Raw genomic sequence first — 19,795 nt, 5'->3', positions numbered from 1 at the left:
TCATGCATTTTATTTTTATCTGTTGTTAATACTTTTTTTTTTTGTAAAGTCTCTCTCGGAATAGTCTTTACTGCTGCCTTAATAATAATAATAATAATAATAATAATAATGAATACGCTGTTTATTTATATGAGGCTATAAAACCGAGTTCGACAGTGATTTGTAAGGTCAGAATCGGTAGAAACTTATTGCTCTCTGTTAGCCGAATCGGTAACCTCAATGTCGTCCAGATTTCGTTCCTGTCCGCTGGACGGTGGTTCGATCCCATGAGGGGACGAAATTATCATCAACTAAAAAAAATTCCCCTTTGGTTTACATATATGAAAATATATCAACTCCGAGGTATAGCGAATTTGATATTAAAGGACATTTGTAGCTCGAATAATTTATATGAATCACGGTGATGTGATAATTATTCATATATAATATATATATATATATATATATATATATATATAATATATATATATATATTACACACGTCTCAAGTATAAATGGCCCATTAAAACACTCTTGGTATGAAGCTAAGGAAGTATAGTCCACCGAAATATAGTCCTTTTAGTTTCAAACCAGAGTGTTTTAATGGGCCTTTTATATACTTGAGACGTATCCTGTTTTAACAGAAGAATCTATTCACATATATATGTATATAGGGTAATTATTAAAATAATTTGATTGGAGGTTTATTGGTTTTTTTTTATTATAAGGAATGACTATAAATACATTGTGTGTGCATCTAAGTAAGTATATCTTAGTTTTACAAGACCACTGAGCTGATTAACAGCTCTCCTAGGACTGGCCCGAAGGATTAGATATTTTCTTACGTGGCTAGGAACCAATTGGTCACCTAGCAACGGGACCTACAGCTTATTGTGGGATCCGAACCACACTATATCAAGAAATGAATTTCTATCACCAGAAATAAATTCCTCTTGATTCCGCGTTGGCCTAGCCGGGATTCGAACTTCGGACCACCGGATTGGCAGCCGAGCGCAAAAAAACCACTCGTCCAGCGAGGAACTTGTGTGTGCATCTGTATGATGTTACTGAAACCTACACACACACACACACACACAAGTACAGAGAAGACAAGAAGAAGAAGATACCGAGGTAATTTGGCATCTATAATGCACAACCAATCACACGGCTTCCTCTATGCATAGCAGATGGCCCCCGCCCCCCCATATTTCCCCCCCCCCATCCCCTCCCCCAACTCCCAACTCCCCTCTCCCAATTCCCTGGTACACCGCCCCTATATCCCCCCAGTGGGCGGGACGTTACCACCGGGGACGGAGAGCAATCTTCAAAAATGCGTGAAGCCATTTATATGAATGGCTCTCTCTCTCTCTCTCCTTCTTCTTCTTCCTCTTCTTCTTCTTGATAACATTTACTGTACTTTTCACTTGCTGTCCGTCCTTCACTTTTTTTCTTCTCTTTGGTTCCCTACCCCCATTTCTCTCTCTCTCTCTCTCTCTCTCTCTCTCTCTCTCTCTCTCAGCCAGTGTGCATAGTATCATTTGCAAAGAATACCATTCTTCCAGCTGGTTCCTGTCTCTCTCTCTCTCTCTCCTTGGTTCGTGATCGGAGAGGTTAAATAGGAACAAGTGCTGCATAAGACTTGGTTAGGCTAAATCTGGGGTCCTTCAAGGAGTAGCGTTGTCTCCAATTTTGTTTGCTCGCCCTCTGTATAATATATATATATATATGTGTGTGTGTGTAGATATATATATATATATATATATAATATATATATATATATATATATATATATTATATATAGTATAGATAGACAAATAGGTCTCTTTCAAGTAATCTCTGTGAATCTCAAAGATTACTACCTAAGTCTCGCCACTACGCTAACGAGAAAAAGGTGAAATAATCGTTTCTCAGCGCATTTACTCAACTTTCTAAACGTGTTTCGAATTGACGCAAGCAGTAGTTTATGCCCCAAAAGACGAAACAGTAAGTCAGTTGAAATCTCAAATAAATGATACTTGCTCTTAGGCTAATTAAGTTGCTCAGTTGCCAGAATGGTCCTTATATCTCAGACACGGCGACACTATTATATTAGCAGCATTTTTTAAACGGAGGCTTCTAAGCAGTTTGGAAGATCTGGGATGGTGCATACCTCCACCGACTCGGAAGAAAATGAATAGATAACACCCGGATACTCATCTGTGTTCATCTCGAAATTGAACTAGTTCTTCCTGGACCCATAGCCCGCCCATACACGAAATGTCACCGAAAACTATAGATAGCTTTTTGAGATATCTTGATAGACAGACAAAGTCTGTCATATCCGCGTCCCGTAAAGGTCCAGGATTGGAACTAAAGAAAGACAGTCAATCTCTTCGTTCTGCAAACAAGCAAAACAGCGACTACATAAACAAACAAAAAATGAAACAAAAGCAAACAAAATTGTCCTGACTAAAGAAAAAACCTCGTCTTATTTTAGAGCCGAAGTTCTTTACTATTTTTTTTTTTTTTTTTTGACGCGACAAAAACACACAATCTTCATCCAATACTCCCTTTTCGAAACTTCGTAATTAATAATTGATTATTGGAATCTTGATAATGACTTTTGACGGGACGGACAGACAGACAAACACACACACACACGTGGTAGCGCGCAGGGGAAGAAAGTTGCATTCTTTTAATCCTCGACTTCTCTTAGAACGTCTGGGTATTTCGAGGGTCCCTTTCTAGCCCAGACCCGAACGATGTATGGGGGAAAAGTACCCAGCGTATTGTAGTTGAGGGAATTAACTTGTAGTCAAGATTGCAAACTTCTGTTTTTATTTTATAAAATAACAGCTCAATTGTTTAAATTTATTATTTATTTATTGTATATTTCTGGTTTATTATTTTATTTTATGGTTTATTTATTTATTTTTTATTTATTTATTTTTTTGGTCTATCAAAAACAGTATTAGAGGGTAAATAACTTAAAGTCAAGATTGCAAACTTCTGGTTTTTTTTTAAATAAAATAACAGCTTAAGATTTATTTACATTATTATGATTTTATTTATTTATCTATTTATTTATTTATTTATTATTTATTTGGTCTATCACAGTAGTAGAGGTAAATAACTTATAGTTAAAATTGCAAAATTCTGTTTTTATAAAATAACAGCATCAATTTTTTTTATTATTTTAATATTTTATTTATTTTATTTATTTATTATTTATTTATTTATTTATTTATTTATTTATTTATTTATATTTCTGTTGATTTATTTTGGTCTATTACAGTAGTAGAGGTAAATAACTTATAATCAAAATTGCAAACTTCTGGTTTTTTTCTTTTTATAAAATAACATCTTCAGATTTTTTACATTATTATTGTTTATTTATTTATTTATTTTATTTATTTATTTAGATTTAGGTCTATGACAGTAGTACAGGTAAGTAATTTATAGTCAAAATAGCAAAATTCTGTTGTTTTTATTCTAGAATAACAGCTTCAGATTTAATACATTATTATTGTTTTATTTTATTCATTTATTTATTCATTTATATATTTTGATCTATCGCAGTCATCCTATTTAACTAGGTTCGTCTACATAATAATAATAATAATAATAATAATAATAGAATTTCTCTCATTATCTCCAGGCTTACGAATCCATGATCTGTTCCCGTTTTCTATATTCCAGTTGGCATTCCCGAGGGGGAGTATATCACTCCTTTTTTATCATCTCTTTCACTTATTTCATTTCTGTGACTTTAAACAGAGACTATTCCCAACTCCATTAATTTCGTCATGGAGAAACACAACGCCTAAAACATTTTTGAAATGGAATGTTTTTGAAATACCTTATTTCAAGGATCTCGTAACTTGTGGGAAACAAAAGAATAGCAGGAAACGCCAAGCGCAATCCAATCAGTTTTAGTACTGCCATTTTTTTTTTTTTTAATGGATTTCGCCGTAGCGATTCTCAGTATCTTATTTATTATTATGCCGTGGCGCAACTCAAGTCATCGATTGGTGAGCGTTTAATGTTACCTCGGACCGCTATAATTTAAGTCTATAACGAAGCCACAACGAGTCTCGTCGTATACAGGAAGATGACATAGGTCTATGTATGTAGCCCTGAACTAAATGCTTTGCTGGTTCTGTACTTCGCTGTTTAAACCAACGCTTGCGAACGCTCAAAACCAACTCAGATACCTATTTTATTTACTTCATTTGTCTTACGATGCCTTCTTTTACAGGAAGATAGCATAGGTCTAGTCCGGTAGCGCTGATTTCCACTGACATTGAGCGCTCGAAAACTAACTCCGAAAACTATACACGGTTTAACGTTCAGCAGTAATATTGGAAACGAACGGTATACCTTATAGTATATACGCTCATATTCCAGCTATATATTTCTGTTGTGAAATTTACAAACACACTCTCTCTCTCTCTCTCTCTCTCTCTCTCTCTCTCTCTCTCTCTCTCTCTCTCTCTCTCTCTCTCACACACCACACACACACACAGGCTTCAAATAGTAACAAACAGATCTTTAGCCTAGTAAAGTCAGAACCAATTTTTTAATTGTAGTTTCTTAAGAGGTATACATTGATCCGTGTAAGTATTGTTTCCGAGTTTACTTATTTACTTATTTGATTATTTATTTATTAACCGAACGTCAAGACTACTTATTTATTTACTTATTTATTTATTTACTTATTCATCGAACGTGAAGACCCATACAGCACCATCGTCCCTACAGTTCGCCAAAACGGATTTTCGGAAGAGAAAATCTCCAGACCGGAACGACCCTGTTCTCCCCCCGCCCCCCCCCAATTATAAACGCACCCTTAATTCTTCTCGACTTGACTTCACAATAATGGGACTAATAATAAGGTCTCTCTCTCTCTCTCTCTCTCTCTCTCTCTCTCTCTCTCTCTCTCTCGCTCTCTCTCTCTCTGTTCGGATGCAATATTTCTTTTTTATTTTTCGTTCCTTTATCTCATTTTCGATCGTCTTGTTTTATCTTCTTCTTCTTCTTCTTCTTCTTCTTCTTCTTCTTCTTCTTCTCTGGTTTTTTTAAGACTTTGGAGCTACAGGAATTGAGAGGCGATTGGAAGTAATATTAGCGTAACCATAGCGGCAAAAAACGATCTTTTAAGACTTTGTATTATGAATATATAAGTATATATATGTATATATATATAATACAGATAACGTTCCAGTTTATTAAAACTTTATTTAAACCATTTGCACAGACGATACACCTTCAGAAACCATCGCTTGGGTCAGTGAGGAGAGCTCTACATACGTACGTGTACGTTCCCCATAAACTCCTATGTGTGACAGTAATCTCATTCGGAAGGTCGATCAAATCCTGACCAAGTTCAACTCCGTCTTGTTAAGAAAACAGACACCTTTTTTTGGAGAATTTATGTCAGTCAGCAACTAGCCCGACTTTTGAGTCATTTTGAGTGCGATTTCCAAGAGGAAATAGGCTGCCTATTACGTAGTTAACAATTAATCCCAGAGCGACCAGATTCGCTGAGCAGCGGCACCAGTATTGGATATATGTCTCGCCTCGCTGTCGAACTCCTCAGTTCCAGAGGTCCTGGAATTCTCCTCACACCGCTGGATTGTGGAACAGCCTCCCTATAATGCTATTCTCTCCTTGAATATTAAGACATTATTTCTCTATTTATTCATCTATATATTTTCATTTTTTAGTCAGAGAGAGAGAGAGAGAGAGAGAGAGAGAGAGAGAGAGCTCTTCTTAATGTATTATCCTTTTGCCTCCTCTTACTTCTGTCTAATGGACACGTTAATATTCTTTGGAAGCTTCAAGAACTTCAAGTCAGTGGCCCCTTTGTTGGTGGACTTGTTCCATATGAATAGGGTTCGGGTTCGTCTTTAGAATAATAATAATAATAATAATAATAATAATAATAATAATAATAATAATAATAATAATAATAATAATAATAATAATAATAATAATAATAATAAAACAGTGCCAGTAATCAGATACAGCGCAGGAACAGTGGAATGGACTAAGGCAGAACTCCTCAGCATAGACCAGAAAACTAGAAACATATGACAATACACAAAGCACTACACCCAAGAGCAAACACGGACAGACTATACATAACACGAAAGGAAGGAGGGAGAGGACTACTAAGTACTATAGCTGACTGCGTCAACATCGAGAACAGAGCACTGGGGCAACATCTGAAAACCAGTGAAGACGAGTGGTTCAAGAGTGCATGGGAAGAAGGACTGATATAAATAGACGAAGACCCAGAAATATACAGAGACAGGAGAATGACAAACAGAACAGAGGACTGGCACAACAAACCAATGCACGGACAATACATGAGACAGACTAAAGAACTAGCCAGCGATGACACATGGCAATGGCTACAGAGGGGAGAGCTAAAGAAGGAAACTGAAGGAATGATAACAGCGGCACAAGATCAGGCCTTAAGAACCAGATATGTTCAAAGAACGATAGATGGAAATAACATCTCTCCCATATGTAGGAGGTGCAATACGAAAAATGAAACCATAAACCGCACAGCTAAGCGGAATTGCCCGGCACTTGCACAGAACCAGTACAAAAAGAGGCATGATTCAGTGGCAAAAGCCCTCCACTGGAGCCTGTGCAAGAAATATCAGCTACCTTGCAGTAATAAGTGCATGGTACGAGCACCAACCTGAAGGAGTGATAGAAAACGATCAGGCAAAGATCCTCTGGGACTATGGTATCAGAACAGATAGGGTGATACGTGCAAATAGACCAGACGTGACGTTGATTGACAAAGTCAAGAAGAAAGTATCACTCATTGATGTCGCAATACCATGGGACACCAGAGTTGAAGAGAAAGAGAGGGAAAAAATGGAGAAGCATCAAGATCTGAAAATAGAAATAAGAAGGATATGGGATATGCCAGTGGAAATTGTACCCATAATCATAGGAACACTAGGCACGATCCCAAGATCCCTGAAAACGAATTTAGAAAAATTAGAGGCTGAAGTAGCTCCAGGACTTATGGAGAAGAGTGTGATCCTAGAAACGGCGCACATAGTAAGAAAAGTGATGGACTCCTAAGGAGGCAGGATGCAACCCGGAACCCCACACTATAAATACCACCCAGTCGAATTGGAGGATTGTGATAGAGCAAAAAAAAAAAAATAATAATAATAATAATAATAATAATATTTTTTTTCTTTTTTTGGTCTATCACAGTCCTCCAATTCGACTGGGTGGTATAAAATTTTCTAGTTTGGAGTTCCGGGTTGCATCCTGCCTCCTTAGGAGTCCATCACTTTTCTTACTATGTGCGCCGTTTCTAGGATCACACTCTTCTCCATAAGTCCTGGAGCTACTTCAACCTAAAAAAATAAAAAAAATATTATTATTATTATTATTTTATTATTATTATTATTATTATTATTATTATTATTATTATTATTATTATTATTATTATTATTATTATTATTATGCTAACATAGGACCAAGATTTACTGCCGCAAATTTGACTGGTAGGTTCGTTTTAATTAGCGATTTGGTAGGACACCATTTTTTGCGAATTTGACAGGACAGATTATTATAAGAATTGGCTTATAAACTAAGGATAATGAAATCATAAAATTCCGGTCAAAAGCGGAATGGGAATTCTGGTGAGAATAAGTGAAGTGGAATAAAATTTTTAAAAATAATTGAAAACTTGAAAACTAAAGAAATTCATTCATTTTTAAAATACTGGAAAATTCGTTTGAAAGTGGAATAATAATAAAAATCATTGAAACAAGGAAATTAATTAATTTTGAAAATATTTTAAAAAGTCGGTTAAATGTGAAATAAAAAAAAAAGTCATTGGAAAATAAAGAAAAATTTCATTTTAAATATAAAAACTAAAAGTCAGTTAAATGTGAAATAAAAAAGTAATTGAAAACTAAAGAAATTAATTAATTAAAAAAAAAAATTGGCAAAATCGGGAACAAAAGATGGAAAATTCGGTGAAATAAGACGAAGAAAAAATATATATAAAAAAAAACATGTCGAAAAGGTGATGAAAAGGAGATACAAAAATTGCGGTACAAATTATTGAAATAAATTGTGAAAATGTCGGTAAAAAGTATTGAAATAAATTGTAGAAATGTCGGTAGAAATAATTAAAAAACGGTGGAAATGTCGGTAAAAAATTATTGAAATAAATTGTGGAAATGTCGGTAAAAATTATTGAAATAAAATTTGGAAATGTCGGTAAAAAGTATTGAAATAAATTGCGGAAATGTCGGTAAAAATTATTGGAATAAATTGTGGAAATGTCGGTAGAAATTATTAACAAAATCGGTGGAAATATCGGTAAAAAGTATTGAAATAAATTGTGGAAATGTCGGTAAAGATTATTGGAATAAATTGTGGAAATGTCGGTAAAAATTATTGGAATAAATTGTGGAAATGTCGGGAAAAATTATTTAAATAAATTGTAGAAATGATTAAAAAACGGTGGAAATGTCGCTAAAAATTATCGAAATAAATTGTGGAAATTTCGGTAAAAATTATTGAAATAAATTATGGAAATGTCGGGAAAAATTATTGAAATAAATTGTGGAAATGTCGGGAAAAATTATTGAAATAAATTGTGGGAATGTCGGTAAAAATTATTAAAATAAATTGTGGAAATGTCGGTAAAAATTATTGAAATAAATTGTGGAAATGTCGGTAAAAATGATTGAAATAGATTGTGGAAATGTCGGGAAAAATTATTGAAATAAATTGTGGAAATATCGGTAAAATGAGGAAATGAAAATATGAAAAAAAAAAAAATGTCGGTATCGCAACGTCTTTATCCCCAGGATAACTAATTCCATAAAAGTTATTCTTAATTCTACCCATGGGGCTTTCTGGGGCCTCACTGGGACCCATTGCCGATAGCCCCAGACTCCTCCATCTGTGAGCACCGTAGGGTCCTATAGTGCTGTCAGTACCCCTCGCATGGTGCACTGTAGGCATTACCGAAGGATGTGTGCTGTGTCCCATTAGTTGGTCCCTAATTGCACCCACATTTTTTAGCCCTTTTACTGTACATCCACTCCCCCTTCCTTTTCAGTCTAGCTGTCTAACTGTTATTCTTCATCTCCTTTATTCCCTGCATCTCTCTATCGTGCTGTCCAGCCACTCCAACACCTCCTTTCTACATTGTCTTGGCCGCTGACAGTACCCCTGTTCTTGGCAGCAGTAACTGATTATGATGCTACAGAATCAGCGAATTTGCCATCACCCTGGAGGAGACGCGAACCCGCGACATATGAGTGAGCATGCCACGACACTAACCGCTATACCAGGACCGGCTGAAGTTAGGATTGAAATCAAATAAACTGTTGTGGGCCTACAAGAACTCTGGACATTCGCTATGAAATTTGTATCAAGGTGGCTATTAATACAATATCTGCCAGCTTGGATTATTATTGTTATTAGAATTATTATTATTTTTATTATTATCGTTGTTATTAGAATATTTTAGTTTCTTATATTATTATTATTATTATTATTATTATTATTATTATTATTACAGAGTTTCCAGAACCCTCTCATTATCAAGACTTTTGAAAACCTTTATCAAATTTCTTTGAAAGATGAACTTATCTCTCGAGTTGAGTCCGCATAGTTTTTTTATTTTTGTCGTGTTGATTTAAATGCTTTCCTAAAATGATTTAAATAGACCTCCTAGGTCGCTTCATTTTTCGTATTCTCTTTCTTTCAAAGTGTTACCAAGCCCTGGGGAAAGTAAGGCCATTCAGCGCTGAAACGGAAATGGGCAGCGAAGAAAAGGTTTGAAAGGTGTAAGTTACAGGAGGAAAACCTCAAAGTAAGATGGTAGAAAGAGAATATGAACGGAGGTACAGTAAAAGGAATTAAAGTATTTGCAGCTAGAGGGCTTAAGAGAGGGACGCTGCAAAGAACATATTGGTTTTAATTTCTTAATTCTTTATATTTTAAAATCTCCCAGTCTTCAAATCTGTATCGTTTTAGCTTTTAGGTTGTTTCAACATTCCCTTTCAATCCTCTTCCAGTCTTTATGTTTTACCAAATTTTTCTCCTTACCTCGAAATATAAATATTTTTGATAATATTCGATGCTCTCCTGATTTTTTCGTATATTTTCCCTATTACTCTCGTGTGGTTTGAACGTCTCGTTATTGCGTGATTAATACTTTTAACTCCCTTTTTTCTGTAAATATCTCTCACATATAGTTTTTATTTTATTGCCTGTTCACAGTTTACAATAATACTTATTGGATGGTTACTCATTTGATAAGTCAATGTCTCCCTCTGAAATCCCCTATCCCGAAACTCCTGCGACGCTAAAATCTCAAAATACCTGTTCGTGGCTTGAAGCTCCTGACGGTGTTGGCGTGCCTGGGCAGGGACGTGCCCCCGTCCTTCGACAGTCTCTTGTAGAGGTCGAACATGTACCTCGGAGGGCGGGGGGGCGGGGCGTAATGGTGGAAAGAGGAGGAGGAGGCCAGGTAGTCCACGCTGGGGACGCCGAGCAGCTGCCGAAGTCCTTCGACCAGCGCTCCTGAAGGAGCAGCTAGGACTTCGTTGTTGTTCCGAGGGTGACCGTGGTGGGCGGGGCTCCTGTGGGCGTGAGACACCGCCACGAAGCTCGCCCACGCCGCCCACAGGAGTAGGAGGCAGGTCCAGCGGTACATAGTCGACAGTTTGGGGGGAACAGAATCTGGAAAAGGGGGGGCGGTGGGAGGGGGGGACAATAATAATAGCTCGTTACATATCGTCCAGTAGCACACTTTTTTTTAGATTATTAATCCTACGTTCTCACTTTTAAGCAACAAAACCTTTCGCACTCAAAATGACGAGCTACACGCGCCTGAGAATCTTTCACACTGATCAAAAAGCCTACAGTCAAAGCAGAGAGTCAGCTGAGGATTCTTCAGGACTGTTAGTTACTTTATGCTAGACTTCAACAACAGCGGTAGTCGACAGCGAGCATGCCAGTGGACGACCGGGAGCCATGCGCAGAACACCTTTCCTCGCTGGCGTCTGGAGATACACTAAGCTGGTGTTGTCTGAGTCGAGTCGGACTCTCTCTGTCTGAGTCTGACTCTGACGGCCTGGCTCGACCAAGTCCAGACTGAGCTTCAGATCTAATGTAGAGAGAGTAAAGGAGAGAAAGAGAGAGAGAGTAAAGGAGAGAAAGAGAGAGAGAAAGAAAGGGGGGGGGGGCCCTCATCTAATGTAGAGAGAGAAAGAGAGGGGGTGTTCTCAATTCCAAGAGAGAGAGAGAGAGAGAGAGAGAGAGAGAGAGAGAGAGAGGAGAGAAAGTGAGTAAGGGAGAGAGAAAGTGATAGAGATCAGAAAAAGAAAGAGAGGGACCGCATCTAATGTAGAGAGAGAGAGAGAGAGAGTGAGAGGGAGAAAGTGAGTTAGGGAGAGAGAGAGAGAGAGAGAGAGAGAGAGAGTGAGAGGGAGAAAGTGAGTTAGGGAAAGAGATAGAGAGAAAGTAAGTAAGGGAGAGAAAGTGAGTGAGATTAGAAAGAGAGAGAGAGGGGGTCCTCAATTCCAAGAGAGAGAGAGAGAGAGAGAGAAAGCAAGTGAGAGTAGGAAAAGAGAGAGAGAGAGGGACCTCATCTAATGTAGAGAGAGAGAGAGAGAGAGAGAGAGAGAGAGAGAGAGAGAGAGAGAGGGACCCCAATTCCAACTTGCAAGCTAATTTTGAACCGTCCAATTCTTGTATGGCCAAAAAAAATACGTATTCCCACGTGTCCTTGTGAAGCTTCAGAACTTTCTACCCAACCCCGTTTTCCCAAACTCGTGAACCCCATTTAGGAAAAGTAGTGGCTATAGCCTCCTTTTGGGATGGAGCCCTCCTCGTGCCTGGGCTAGTAAGTGGCATCTGGTTGTCTTAGAAACTGGAATCGTTCACCGTCTTCTGTGTTCCCCTGCACATTTTGCCTGATTGTTGACGAGAGATGAATTTCCAGTACCCTCATACAGTGAAAATGTGACTCTCTCTCTCTCTCTCTCTCTCTCTCTCGCTCTCCTCTCATCTCTCTCTCTCTCCTCTCTCTCTATAGATATATATATATATATCTATCTATCTATATATATAATATATATATACAGTGGAATTAGCTTTATAAATCTGGTTTATTTGTCAATTTAAACGAGTGATTTTAATATTATTGCTTAGGTTAAAGGTTATATACTTGAAGTGAATGGTTGAATATTATGCCAACAATGTCTGGACAAGCATAAGTTAAGAGTTGAATTTTAAGTTTCAGTTAATTAAAGTTTGGGTTGCCGTGTTGAAGCAGAATTGCAGTTATTGCAAAATAAAATTTGACTTCAATGTGCCATAGAGTTCTTATCCTTTGCTAGAGTAACGTAAAGTAACGTGTAAAGTTTTCTTGTGTTAAAGTAATTCCTGTTATTACTGTAGTATTTATAAACGAAAAAAAATATTGCATTTTTGGAATTGAAATAAAATCACCTAGAGCTGTGCACTTTGAGAGAGAGAGAGAGAGAGAAGGGAGTAAGAGGAGAGGAGAGAGACGAGAGGAGGAAGAGAGAGAGGAGAGAGAGAGCGAGAGAGAGAGAGAGAGAGAGAGAGAGAGAGAGAGAGAGAGAGAGAGAGAGAGATAATGTGGATTCATCCATTCTCTATTTCACTCGTCTGATAAGTCCATTCCTAAGGGAGACTTTAATATTCAGTGAGTTGTTGCGAAGTTGAAGTAAAATTAGTCACAGCTAATTTTATTCACGAAGTTGACTGATTTCCTTTGTGTTTTAGTTTTCTGTGGAAGAAAACTTTACGTATGTGCCGGCTTTGTCTGTCTACCCTCAGATCTTCAAAACTTTATGAGCCTAGAGGGCTGCAAATTGGTATGTTGATCGTCCACCCTCCAATCATCAAACATACCAAATTGCAAATGAAGTGGCTGATATTGTGGAAGTTTCCTGCACAGGAGTTCTTGCTAAAACCAGTAGATGAGGGCTGCATTGACCAGTGACCTATTATATACCATTTTGGGACTCAAAAGAGACAGGAGATTGGTTCCAGTGACCAAGAGAGTAACTGTAGAACAGGATCAGAAATACAATTCCGGCATCGAATTAAATCGCGTCATTTGTATTACCAGAAACACATGCATCATTTTGAATTTTTAGTTCTTGAAACGTCAAGTTTCCAGGAACGTTAATACTGTAGTGTGCTCTAAACAAATATGACTGAGACGAACAGGAAGTCACGTAAAAGCCGTTGGTCCCGTTGCTGAATAACCAACTGGTTACATGCAACGTAAAACACCATAAAAAAAAAAGTATCCGAATTGCGTCTTGAATACGAATCAAACTGGCGAAATATTGAAGATTCTATAACACTTACAATCATGGATGTAGATCATCGAGTTTTAATGGGGAAAAGGTGGTATTTACACAAAGAAAAATCTATTTGGAAAGGAAAAACGAATATAGGTACGAGACGACTGTAGTACTACTCTAAACGAATGTGAGGCAGAGGAACAGAAAATATCTTAAGTGCTTCTGAATACGAATAAAACTGGCGAAATATTGAAGATTCTATAACCAACTTACAATCATGGATGTAGGTAATCGAATTTTAATGGGGAAAATGTGGCATTTATACAAAGAAAAGTCTATTTGGAAAGTAAAAACGAAAATACGAGACGACTTAGGAGGCGCCGCCACAGAGGTATAGGACCTGTGGATATGAACGGACAAACGCGTGTGTTGTTAGAATTAGTCACTAATATACGCTTATTGGTTGTACAGATGGAGGAAGTGGGGAATAGGAAAGAATTCCTAAAAGAAATGGGGCATTTCAGAGAGAAAAAACTAAAAAAAAATCAAACAAACAAGGAGAACTCAAACAAGTTATGGAGGAGGAGTCGTTTCAAAGATATATCCCTCTTACTACTACTACTGTTGGCAGTCACACTTGTCAAAACTGAACCTTTGGTGGAAAAAAGCAAGTTGGGAACCGCATTGTCCCGCTCGACATCTTTCCCCCGAAAAAAAGGACAGCCATTGACAGTATCCGGTAAATGTGTAGGTCGGAATATGCGTAGGAACACTAAGAACTCTTTAAAAACAAGAAGAAACTCCTATCACTTAATCTTACACGTATACTAATCTTAACCTAAACCTACTACTACCTAGGTATACTTTTACACTATAGGGGACCCCAGTGGGAACCGGGGTTGTGGGGGGGGGGAAGGTGTTGAGTGGGGCCCAGGAGAAAAAAGTGGTTTGCATGGCACTATATACCTAACACAACCACCTAACCTTCCCTAGGGCGCCGTAGCGCTGTACCCCTACCTAGGGCTTAGGGGGAAGGCAGTCTAGCAGGGGGAAGCATTCCCTCTTAAGGGCACTACATCTCTGGCACCAATCCACTAGTAGTTTTTGTGTATTTCCTCACCTAACCTAACCTAAGGCGCTGTACCCCTATCTAGGGCATAGGGGAGGGGGTGACATCCCCCCCCATAGGCTAAGGGCACTATGTCACTGATACAAATCCACTAGTTTTTTGTGTATTTCCAGTGTACACTAGATAAAAATCACCATAACTTAAATAACAGTCACTGCAAGATGCTGGAATTTCGTCAACAGGATCAGGCGGTTGCTCATACGTACTTTGGTCATAGGTATCTGTTCAAATCATATTTTAAATTGTCTAGCAGGGGTTGAAACCCCAAACCCCGTTACCCAGTGAATACATACTGCTCTCAACACAATGGATGTTATTTGATGACGATGGAATTAACATTATAGACTTAGAAAACTACTACATTGGCTGCATTGTATTGTGTGATGTAATGCCTGTCAACCTATCTGCTTACACTTTTAATTTCATGGAGAATATGAACTGGTATTTTGAACTGCAGGCTATAGGTTTCTTGCTCCTATTTTGTACTTGAAGAAAATGATGAGCTGTTTCGTTCAAAGCTTACCAGTGCTTGTTTATATTCAATTTATTTTTTTCTCTGTCTTTCAGATTATTGGTATGAAATAGTTCTTGAGAAAACTTGACGAAGATGGAGGAATGTGTTTCAGTGATATTGGATCAGTTGTTCTCTAGGTCAGTTGATCAGAGGACCATAAGGAATTTAAAGAAGGTAAGTTCACTTATGATCAAGGACATTGTGTGAAGACTTGGCCAATATTATTTTGTGTGAGACTATCATAAAGTTTTCTTTTTTACTATACTATTTCTGGTGGCATCATTAATGATTTATGAACATTGATATAACTTTTGATTTTTAAATAACTTAATAAGATAATCTGCAAAGATACTTTTTATTGCAAGCAAATTTTTATCAATTTGTCTCAAGTTACCTCATGTATCCTACAATTTACCCACCATTATATCACCATGAGGTATTCAAATTTTTTTGCATTTTCCCTCTGCAGGGTTTGCAATTCACGCTTATTGACTCTTCAGCTCTTGTTTCAGATTGAAAGTATCAGAAGAACATGAATATTTTTGTCACTTACTAAGACCAGTAGAGATTATGATGTACTTTAGATATAATGTCCTTTTTTTTTTCTCTCTCTCTCTCTCTCTCTCTCTTCACAGACCATAGAAGACCTTCAGCCATCTGCTCAGTCATTGCTGGTATCAGAAGTAGTCCAAAAGCTTGGTCAGTGTTTGAAGGAAGATTCTGTTGCTGCTCTGTCTTATGGTAAGGTGCTGCATTTGTGTTGGTGATACACTTGTAGTCCGGAAAAGGCATCTCTGATTGATGGGTAAATTGATTGGAAGAGAAGATCATTGTACCAACAGAAACATGTGAAATGTTCAACAGGAGAGCAATAAAAAGTATAGAAGTAGTATGAGAATTGCCTAAAATCTAGAAAGAAGATTGAAATGTAATCGTGCAATCATGTATTTTATGCAGATAAGAGAAATTTTATGTTTTACATCAAATTCAAGGTTGATCCTTGTTGGAAAAACTTATAAAAGAATGGAATTGAATAAATAAAATGAGCGGTGTGCTGAAATGATTTTTAAAAGTTAGTGGCATTTGCAAGATCCAGTTCAATAAGCTGCCAAGAGATAACATTTTTATGACAATAACTTGTCATTTTATGTTTACACTGTATTTACTTTTTTCATGTTGTCATGTCATCAGTATTTGTACTTGGAATTTGAATTGTAGGTATTCCTTTTGCAGTTTGTCTGTTCTCCAGTGGATGCCAGTTGTTGCAGCAGTGTGTAACAGACAGTTTGCCAGATATCATAAATTCCTGCATTAGTGGAATGCAGCCTGATGTGATGGAGAATGACACATCTAGATTCCATATCTCCTCAAAGGTAAGGTCAGTGCTTTAGTAAGAAAGGAATAATATTGTTAAGAAAAGACTAAAGGACAGGAATGTTTTATTTATTTTTTTATGTAGGCATTGCTTATGGATGGCATCCCTTCCCCTGGGCAAGTTTATTCCTTTTTTGTGAAGTACAAAGTTGCATGCCTTTGCATATGAAGAAATTCTCAAAAGACGGAACTTGTTTTTTCATCTTGCATGAAGATTGTAAGCAGGAAACGTAGAATTCTTGTTAGCATTGCTTTGTATTTGTACAAGAAAATTGTTTAGTACAGTATTAAGCTTTAAAATTCTCTTCATAGTATTTCTGCTTTTCCCAACTTTTATGATTCTTTCTTTGTGTGAAAGGTCTTCTGCTTTCTTTCTGGTTAAGCTCCACCCTTACTCCTTCCTTAGTACTTTTTCTGGCTTTGGCTAAGAAAGGGGAGAGGGTTCCCTTCTTAGTCAGCATGTAGCCACAACCTCATATTTGACTTTGCTTAGAGACTTGACTTCTATCCTGACCTATATTTTATAGCACATACTTAATTCAATTCTTTGCATAAATATAAAAACATTCTTAGTTCACATGTTTAATGTTCTGAGGCAATATCAATTGTTACTTGCTAAAGAATTTATGATGTAAATAAATTAATTTTAAATGTTAACTTACATACATAGTTTTATTTATTCATTGTGATGTATCCAAATTGTTCATTCTTATACAGTACACATAAAGTTGTATTCCTTTCGTCTAATGTGTTTTTTACTTTAAGAGTAGACGTAACATCACCACCAAACTGATGCAGTCATTTAGTAATTCACATTTTCTTTAAATACTTGAACAGGTTTGATTTGAAATTATTGATTAGTTAAAGTTGTATATTTTCAGACCTCCTACAGATAGACTTCCTATTCAAGACATATTTGTTTGCTTTTAAATTTACAGTATTAATATATTACCGATAGTAATATTAGTTTTTACAAACAAAATTTATGCTGCTTTCCATTGGCACTGTAGAGCATTAAATTTCCATCTTCATAATTGCTAAGTTAGTTTTCCTTGTGAGATTTATATGTTATTACTTTAATATTTTTTAAAGATTTAAGCTATAGACTGTATGAATCAATTTTGGAATATTTTAAACCCCCTCCCTCTCTATTTTACAGGCAGTCTATGGGGTTCTGCAAATCATTTCCACAAAATATGACACTCCCTTGGAGAACCATCCTCCAACCTTTCTACATCAGTTGTTGGAATTGCTTATTTTTGCTGTTGCGGATGAAAATCTCCCATCAGATTGTGCTTTGATAACAGGCACTTCATTGTGCTTGGCTTTCACTATGCTAGTAGAAGAAAACAGGCCCAGAAAATTTTATGAGCTTCTTAAGATTATAGAAAGTTACAACGGGTACCATGATAAAGAAATGGCAAGAGTTTCTCTTGCAAAATTACTTACTGTATGGGATGATGAGATATGTTTGAGTGTAGGTGAATTTGAAATATCTTTCCCAATAGTAATAACCGTCCATGGGCTCTTGAATTGTGGTGCTTCTTGGCTCTATTCTGTTGAAAACTGCTCATTGGCAGATGAGTTGCTAAAAGCAAATGCGGAAGGTTGTCAGAAGCACAGCTCTGAAGAATGTGCTCGTGATAGCAAAACTGGGCATCAGAGTATCAGAAGATGTGGGAATGAAGATGCTTCATTAAAAGAAGACACACATTCTGAAATATCGCCCGGTATGAAATGTAGTGAAGGCTCCATAAAAGGTGACAAAGACTGTGAAAGGGGAAATGTTTTCTTATATTGTCTGGGCCTGCTCATTAACAAAATTTGCAGAGTTCCCTCATCATATTCATTTCAAGCATTTCAGGTGAGTCATTGTAGGTCAGAAAGTATTTTCTGCACCTTTCCTCCTTGGGGAACACTGTTTGTAGTGTGCTTCCCTTAATGCTGCGTTAAAGCTACATAAACAAAGGTGTTTAAAAATTGTTATGCCTCACACTGTAGGAAGTACCCATAGTTAAACTAGATCATGAAGTTAGATTTCTACACTTAGACTAACGTGGAAGTTTAGTTCTTTATTAAGGGATAAAATCTGAAATAGAGGAAATTCAAGTGGCCAGTTCAGTAAGAAAACAGTGAAGGGAAGATGAAAAACCAGGTTTTGATGTAGGAAAAACCTATTTTTGGTAGTCAGTGTGAGAATTAATATTTTTGGGTGTAAACAAAATGTGAATTCTGACTCAGGCTTCATTTAATGTAACAGTCGCTTATTACCATTGATTTCGTCCCATTCGCTTGTTTTTTTCAGCTTCTTGCTCAAATTTCTCTGTATGTATTAAGTAACAATTTTCGCTCATCTTTGTGAATAAAAAATTTAAATTTGTGATCTGTTCCATGTCCACTTTATTCCAGTCGGTAATTTGAATAGATTGACCATTAACTACAGCATATGTTTTTTAAATATAATTACCGTTCATTCTAAATTAAGCTGTACTGTTTCAGACTAATTTTTGTTTCAGGAAGTGGGCTTTTAGGTATTTCAATGAAAAGCAAATTAATTTTTGGCTGAAAGTAACACTAAGGATCTTGTTAAGTATTTTATGTCACTATTTTTCCAGGCCCTTTTGTCTTGGCTTCAGAATGTAAGGAAAATGATTAGAAGGTACAAAGAAGACTATGGTCATCAAAAACTTCATGATTCGTGTATAGTATCTCCATCAAAACTAGTACTTTTTGCATTTCATTCAGAAAACGCCAGCAGCGTATTTCATCTTCTAAACTCCAACTGGGAAAACCCTTCAAAAGGTAGGTCCCACCAGGACCCTAACCTCCCTGATCTCACTCTTGTAGATCTCATTTCTCTCTCTGCTAGGAGATAGTCCCACTTTTTTTATTTAAACAATTGCTATTTTAACCACAGCCTCCTTAAGCTGAAGTAAAGTCCATGTTTTCGTAGATGGCCACATGACATCCCAAGCTTCTACATACATTCATTTAGACAAGAACAGACATACTGACATTATGCAGTTTGGTAAATGTTATTATTTTATTTTCCTTGACAATCTTCCTATGGATTTCTCTCTTTTGGTCAACCATAACTTGGCTACACAAATATATTATGTTTTATACTGTTTAGTTCATTTTAAGACATCTGACCCCATGTTTTTCCTAATATGTAATGTCATGTAGTGCTTATAAGCTCTGCAGAATTTTTTTTTTTTTTTTTTTTTTTTTTTTTTTGAAATTCCTTTTCTTTTAATATTAGTATTAGAGTCAAATTCCAGAAGCCATGTAATTGCTCACATTAAAGCAGAAACCATCACATTGCTGACTCCTTTCAACTCTGATAATCTCTGCAAATAGACCAGTTACAGTTTAAATAGCCCTTAAAGCATACTTGTCATTATGCTTACTGAAGTCATCATTTTCATTGATGTTTATCTAGAAAACTTTCTTGTGTTGCTGTGACCACAC

The 19,795-nt window shown here is 36.6% G+C and overlaps 2 protein-coding genes across 3 annotated transcripts in view; one reads left to right on the top strand and one right to left on the bottom strand.

Moving 5' to 3' along the window:
- LOC135199454 (uncharacterized) overlaps nt 1–11,050 on the bottom strand; it is a 246,830-nt gene extending 235,780 nt beyond the window's left edge. The window contains exon 1 of one of the 2 annotated variants that reach the window (XM_064227517.1): nt 10,345–11,050. In XM_064227517.1, coding sequence (XP_064083587.1) covers nt 10,345–10,678 — 334 coding nt within the window. In that variant the 5' untranslated portion in view covers nt 10,679–11,050. The remainder of the gene's footprint in view (nt 1–10,344) is intronic. The other variant, XM_064227518.1, reaches the window with a different exon arrangement.
- Nucleotides 1–19,795, top strand: part of LOC135199453 (tRNA (32-2'-O)-methyltransferase regulator THADA-like) — a 355,981-nt gene that overhangs the window by 213,712 nt on the left and 122,474 nt on the right. The window contains 5 exon segments of the mRNA XM_064227516.1: nt 15,004–15,124; nt 15,586–15,691; nt 16,184–16,323; nt 17,484–18,188; nt 18,940–19,126. Of these exon segments, the coding sequence (XP_064083586.1) occupies nt 15,044–15,124; nt 15,586–15,691; nt 16,184–16,323; nt 17,484–18,188; nt 18,940–19,126 (1,219 nt within the window). The 5' untranslated portion in view covers nt 15,004–15,043.

Source organism: Macrobrachium nipponense, chromosome 25, assembly GCF_015104395.2.
Source record: "Macrobrachium nipponense isolate FS-2020 chromosome 25, ASM1510439v2, whole genome shotgun sequence".
In the NCBI taxonomy this organism is placed as follows: domain Eukaryota; kingdom Metazoa; phylum Arthropoda; class Malacostraca; order Decapoda; family Palaemonidae; genus Macrobrachium; species Macrobrachium nipponense.
The sequence above is the reverse complement of the archived record's forward strand: the minus strand, read 5'-3'. Positions and strand labels throughout refer to the sequence as shown.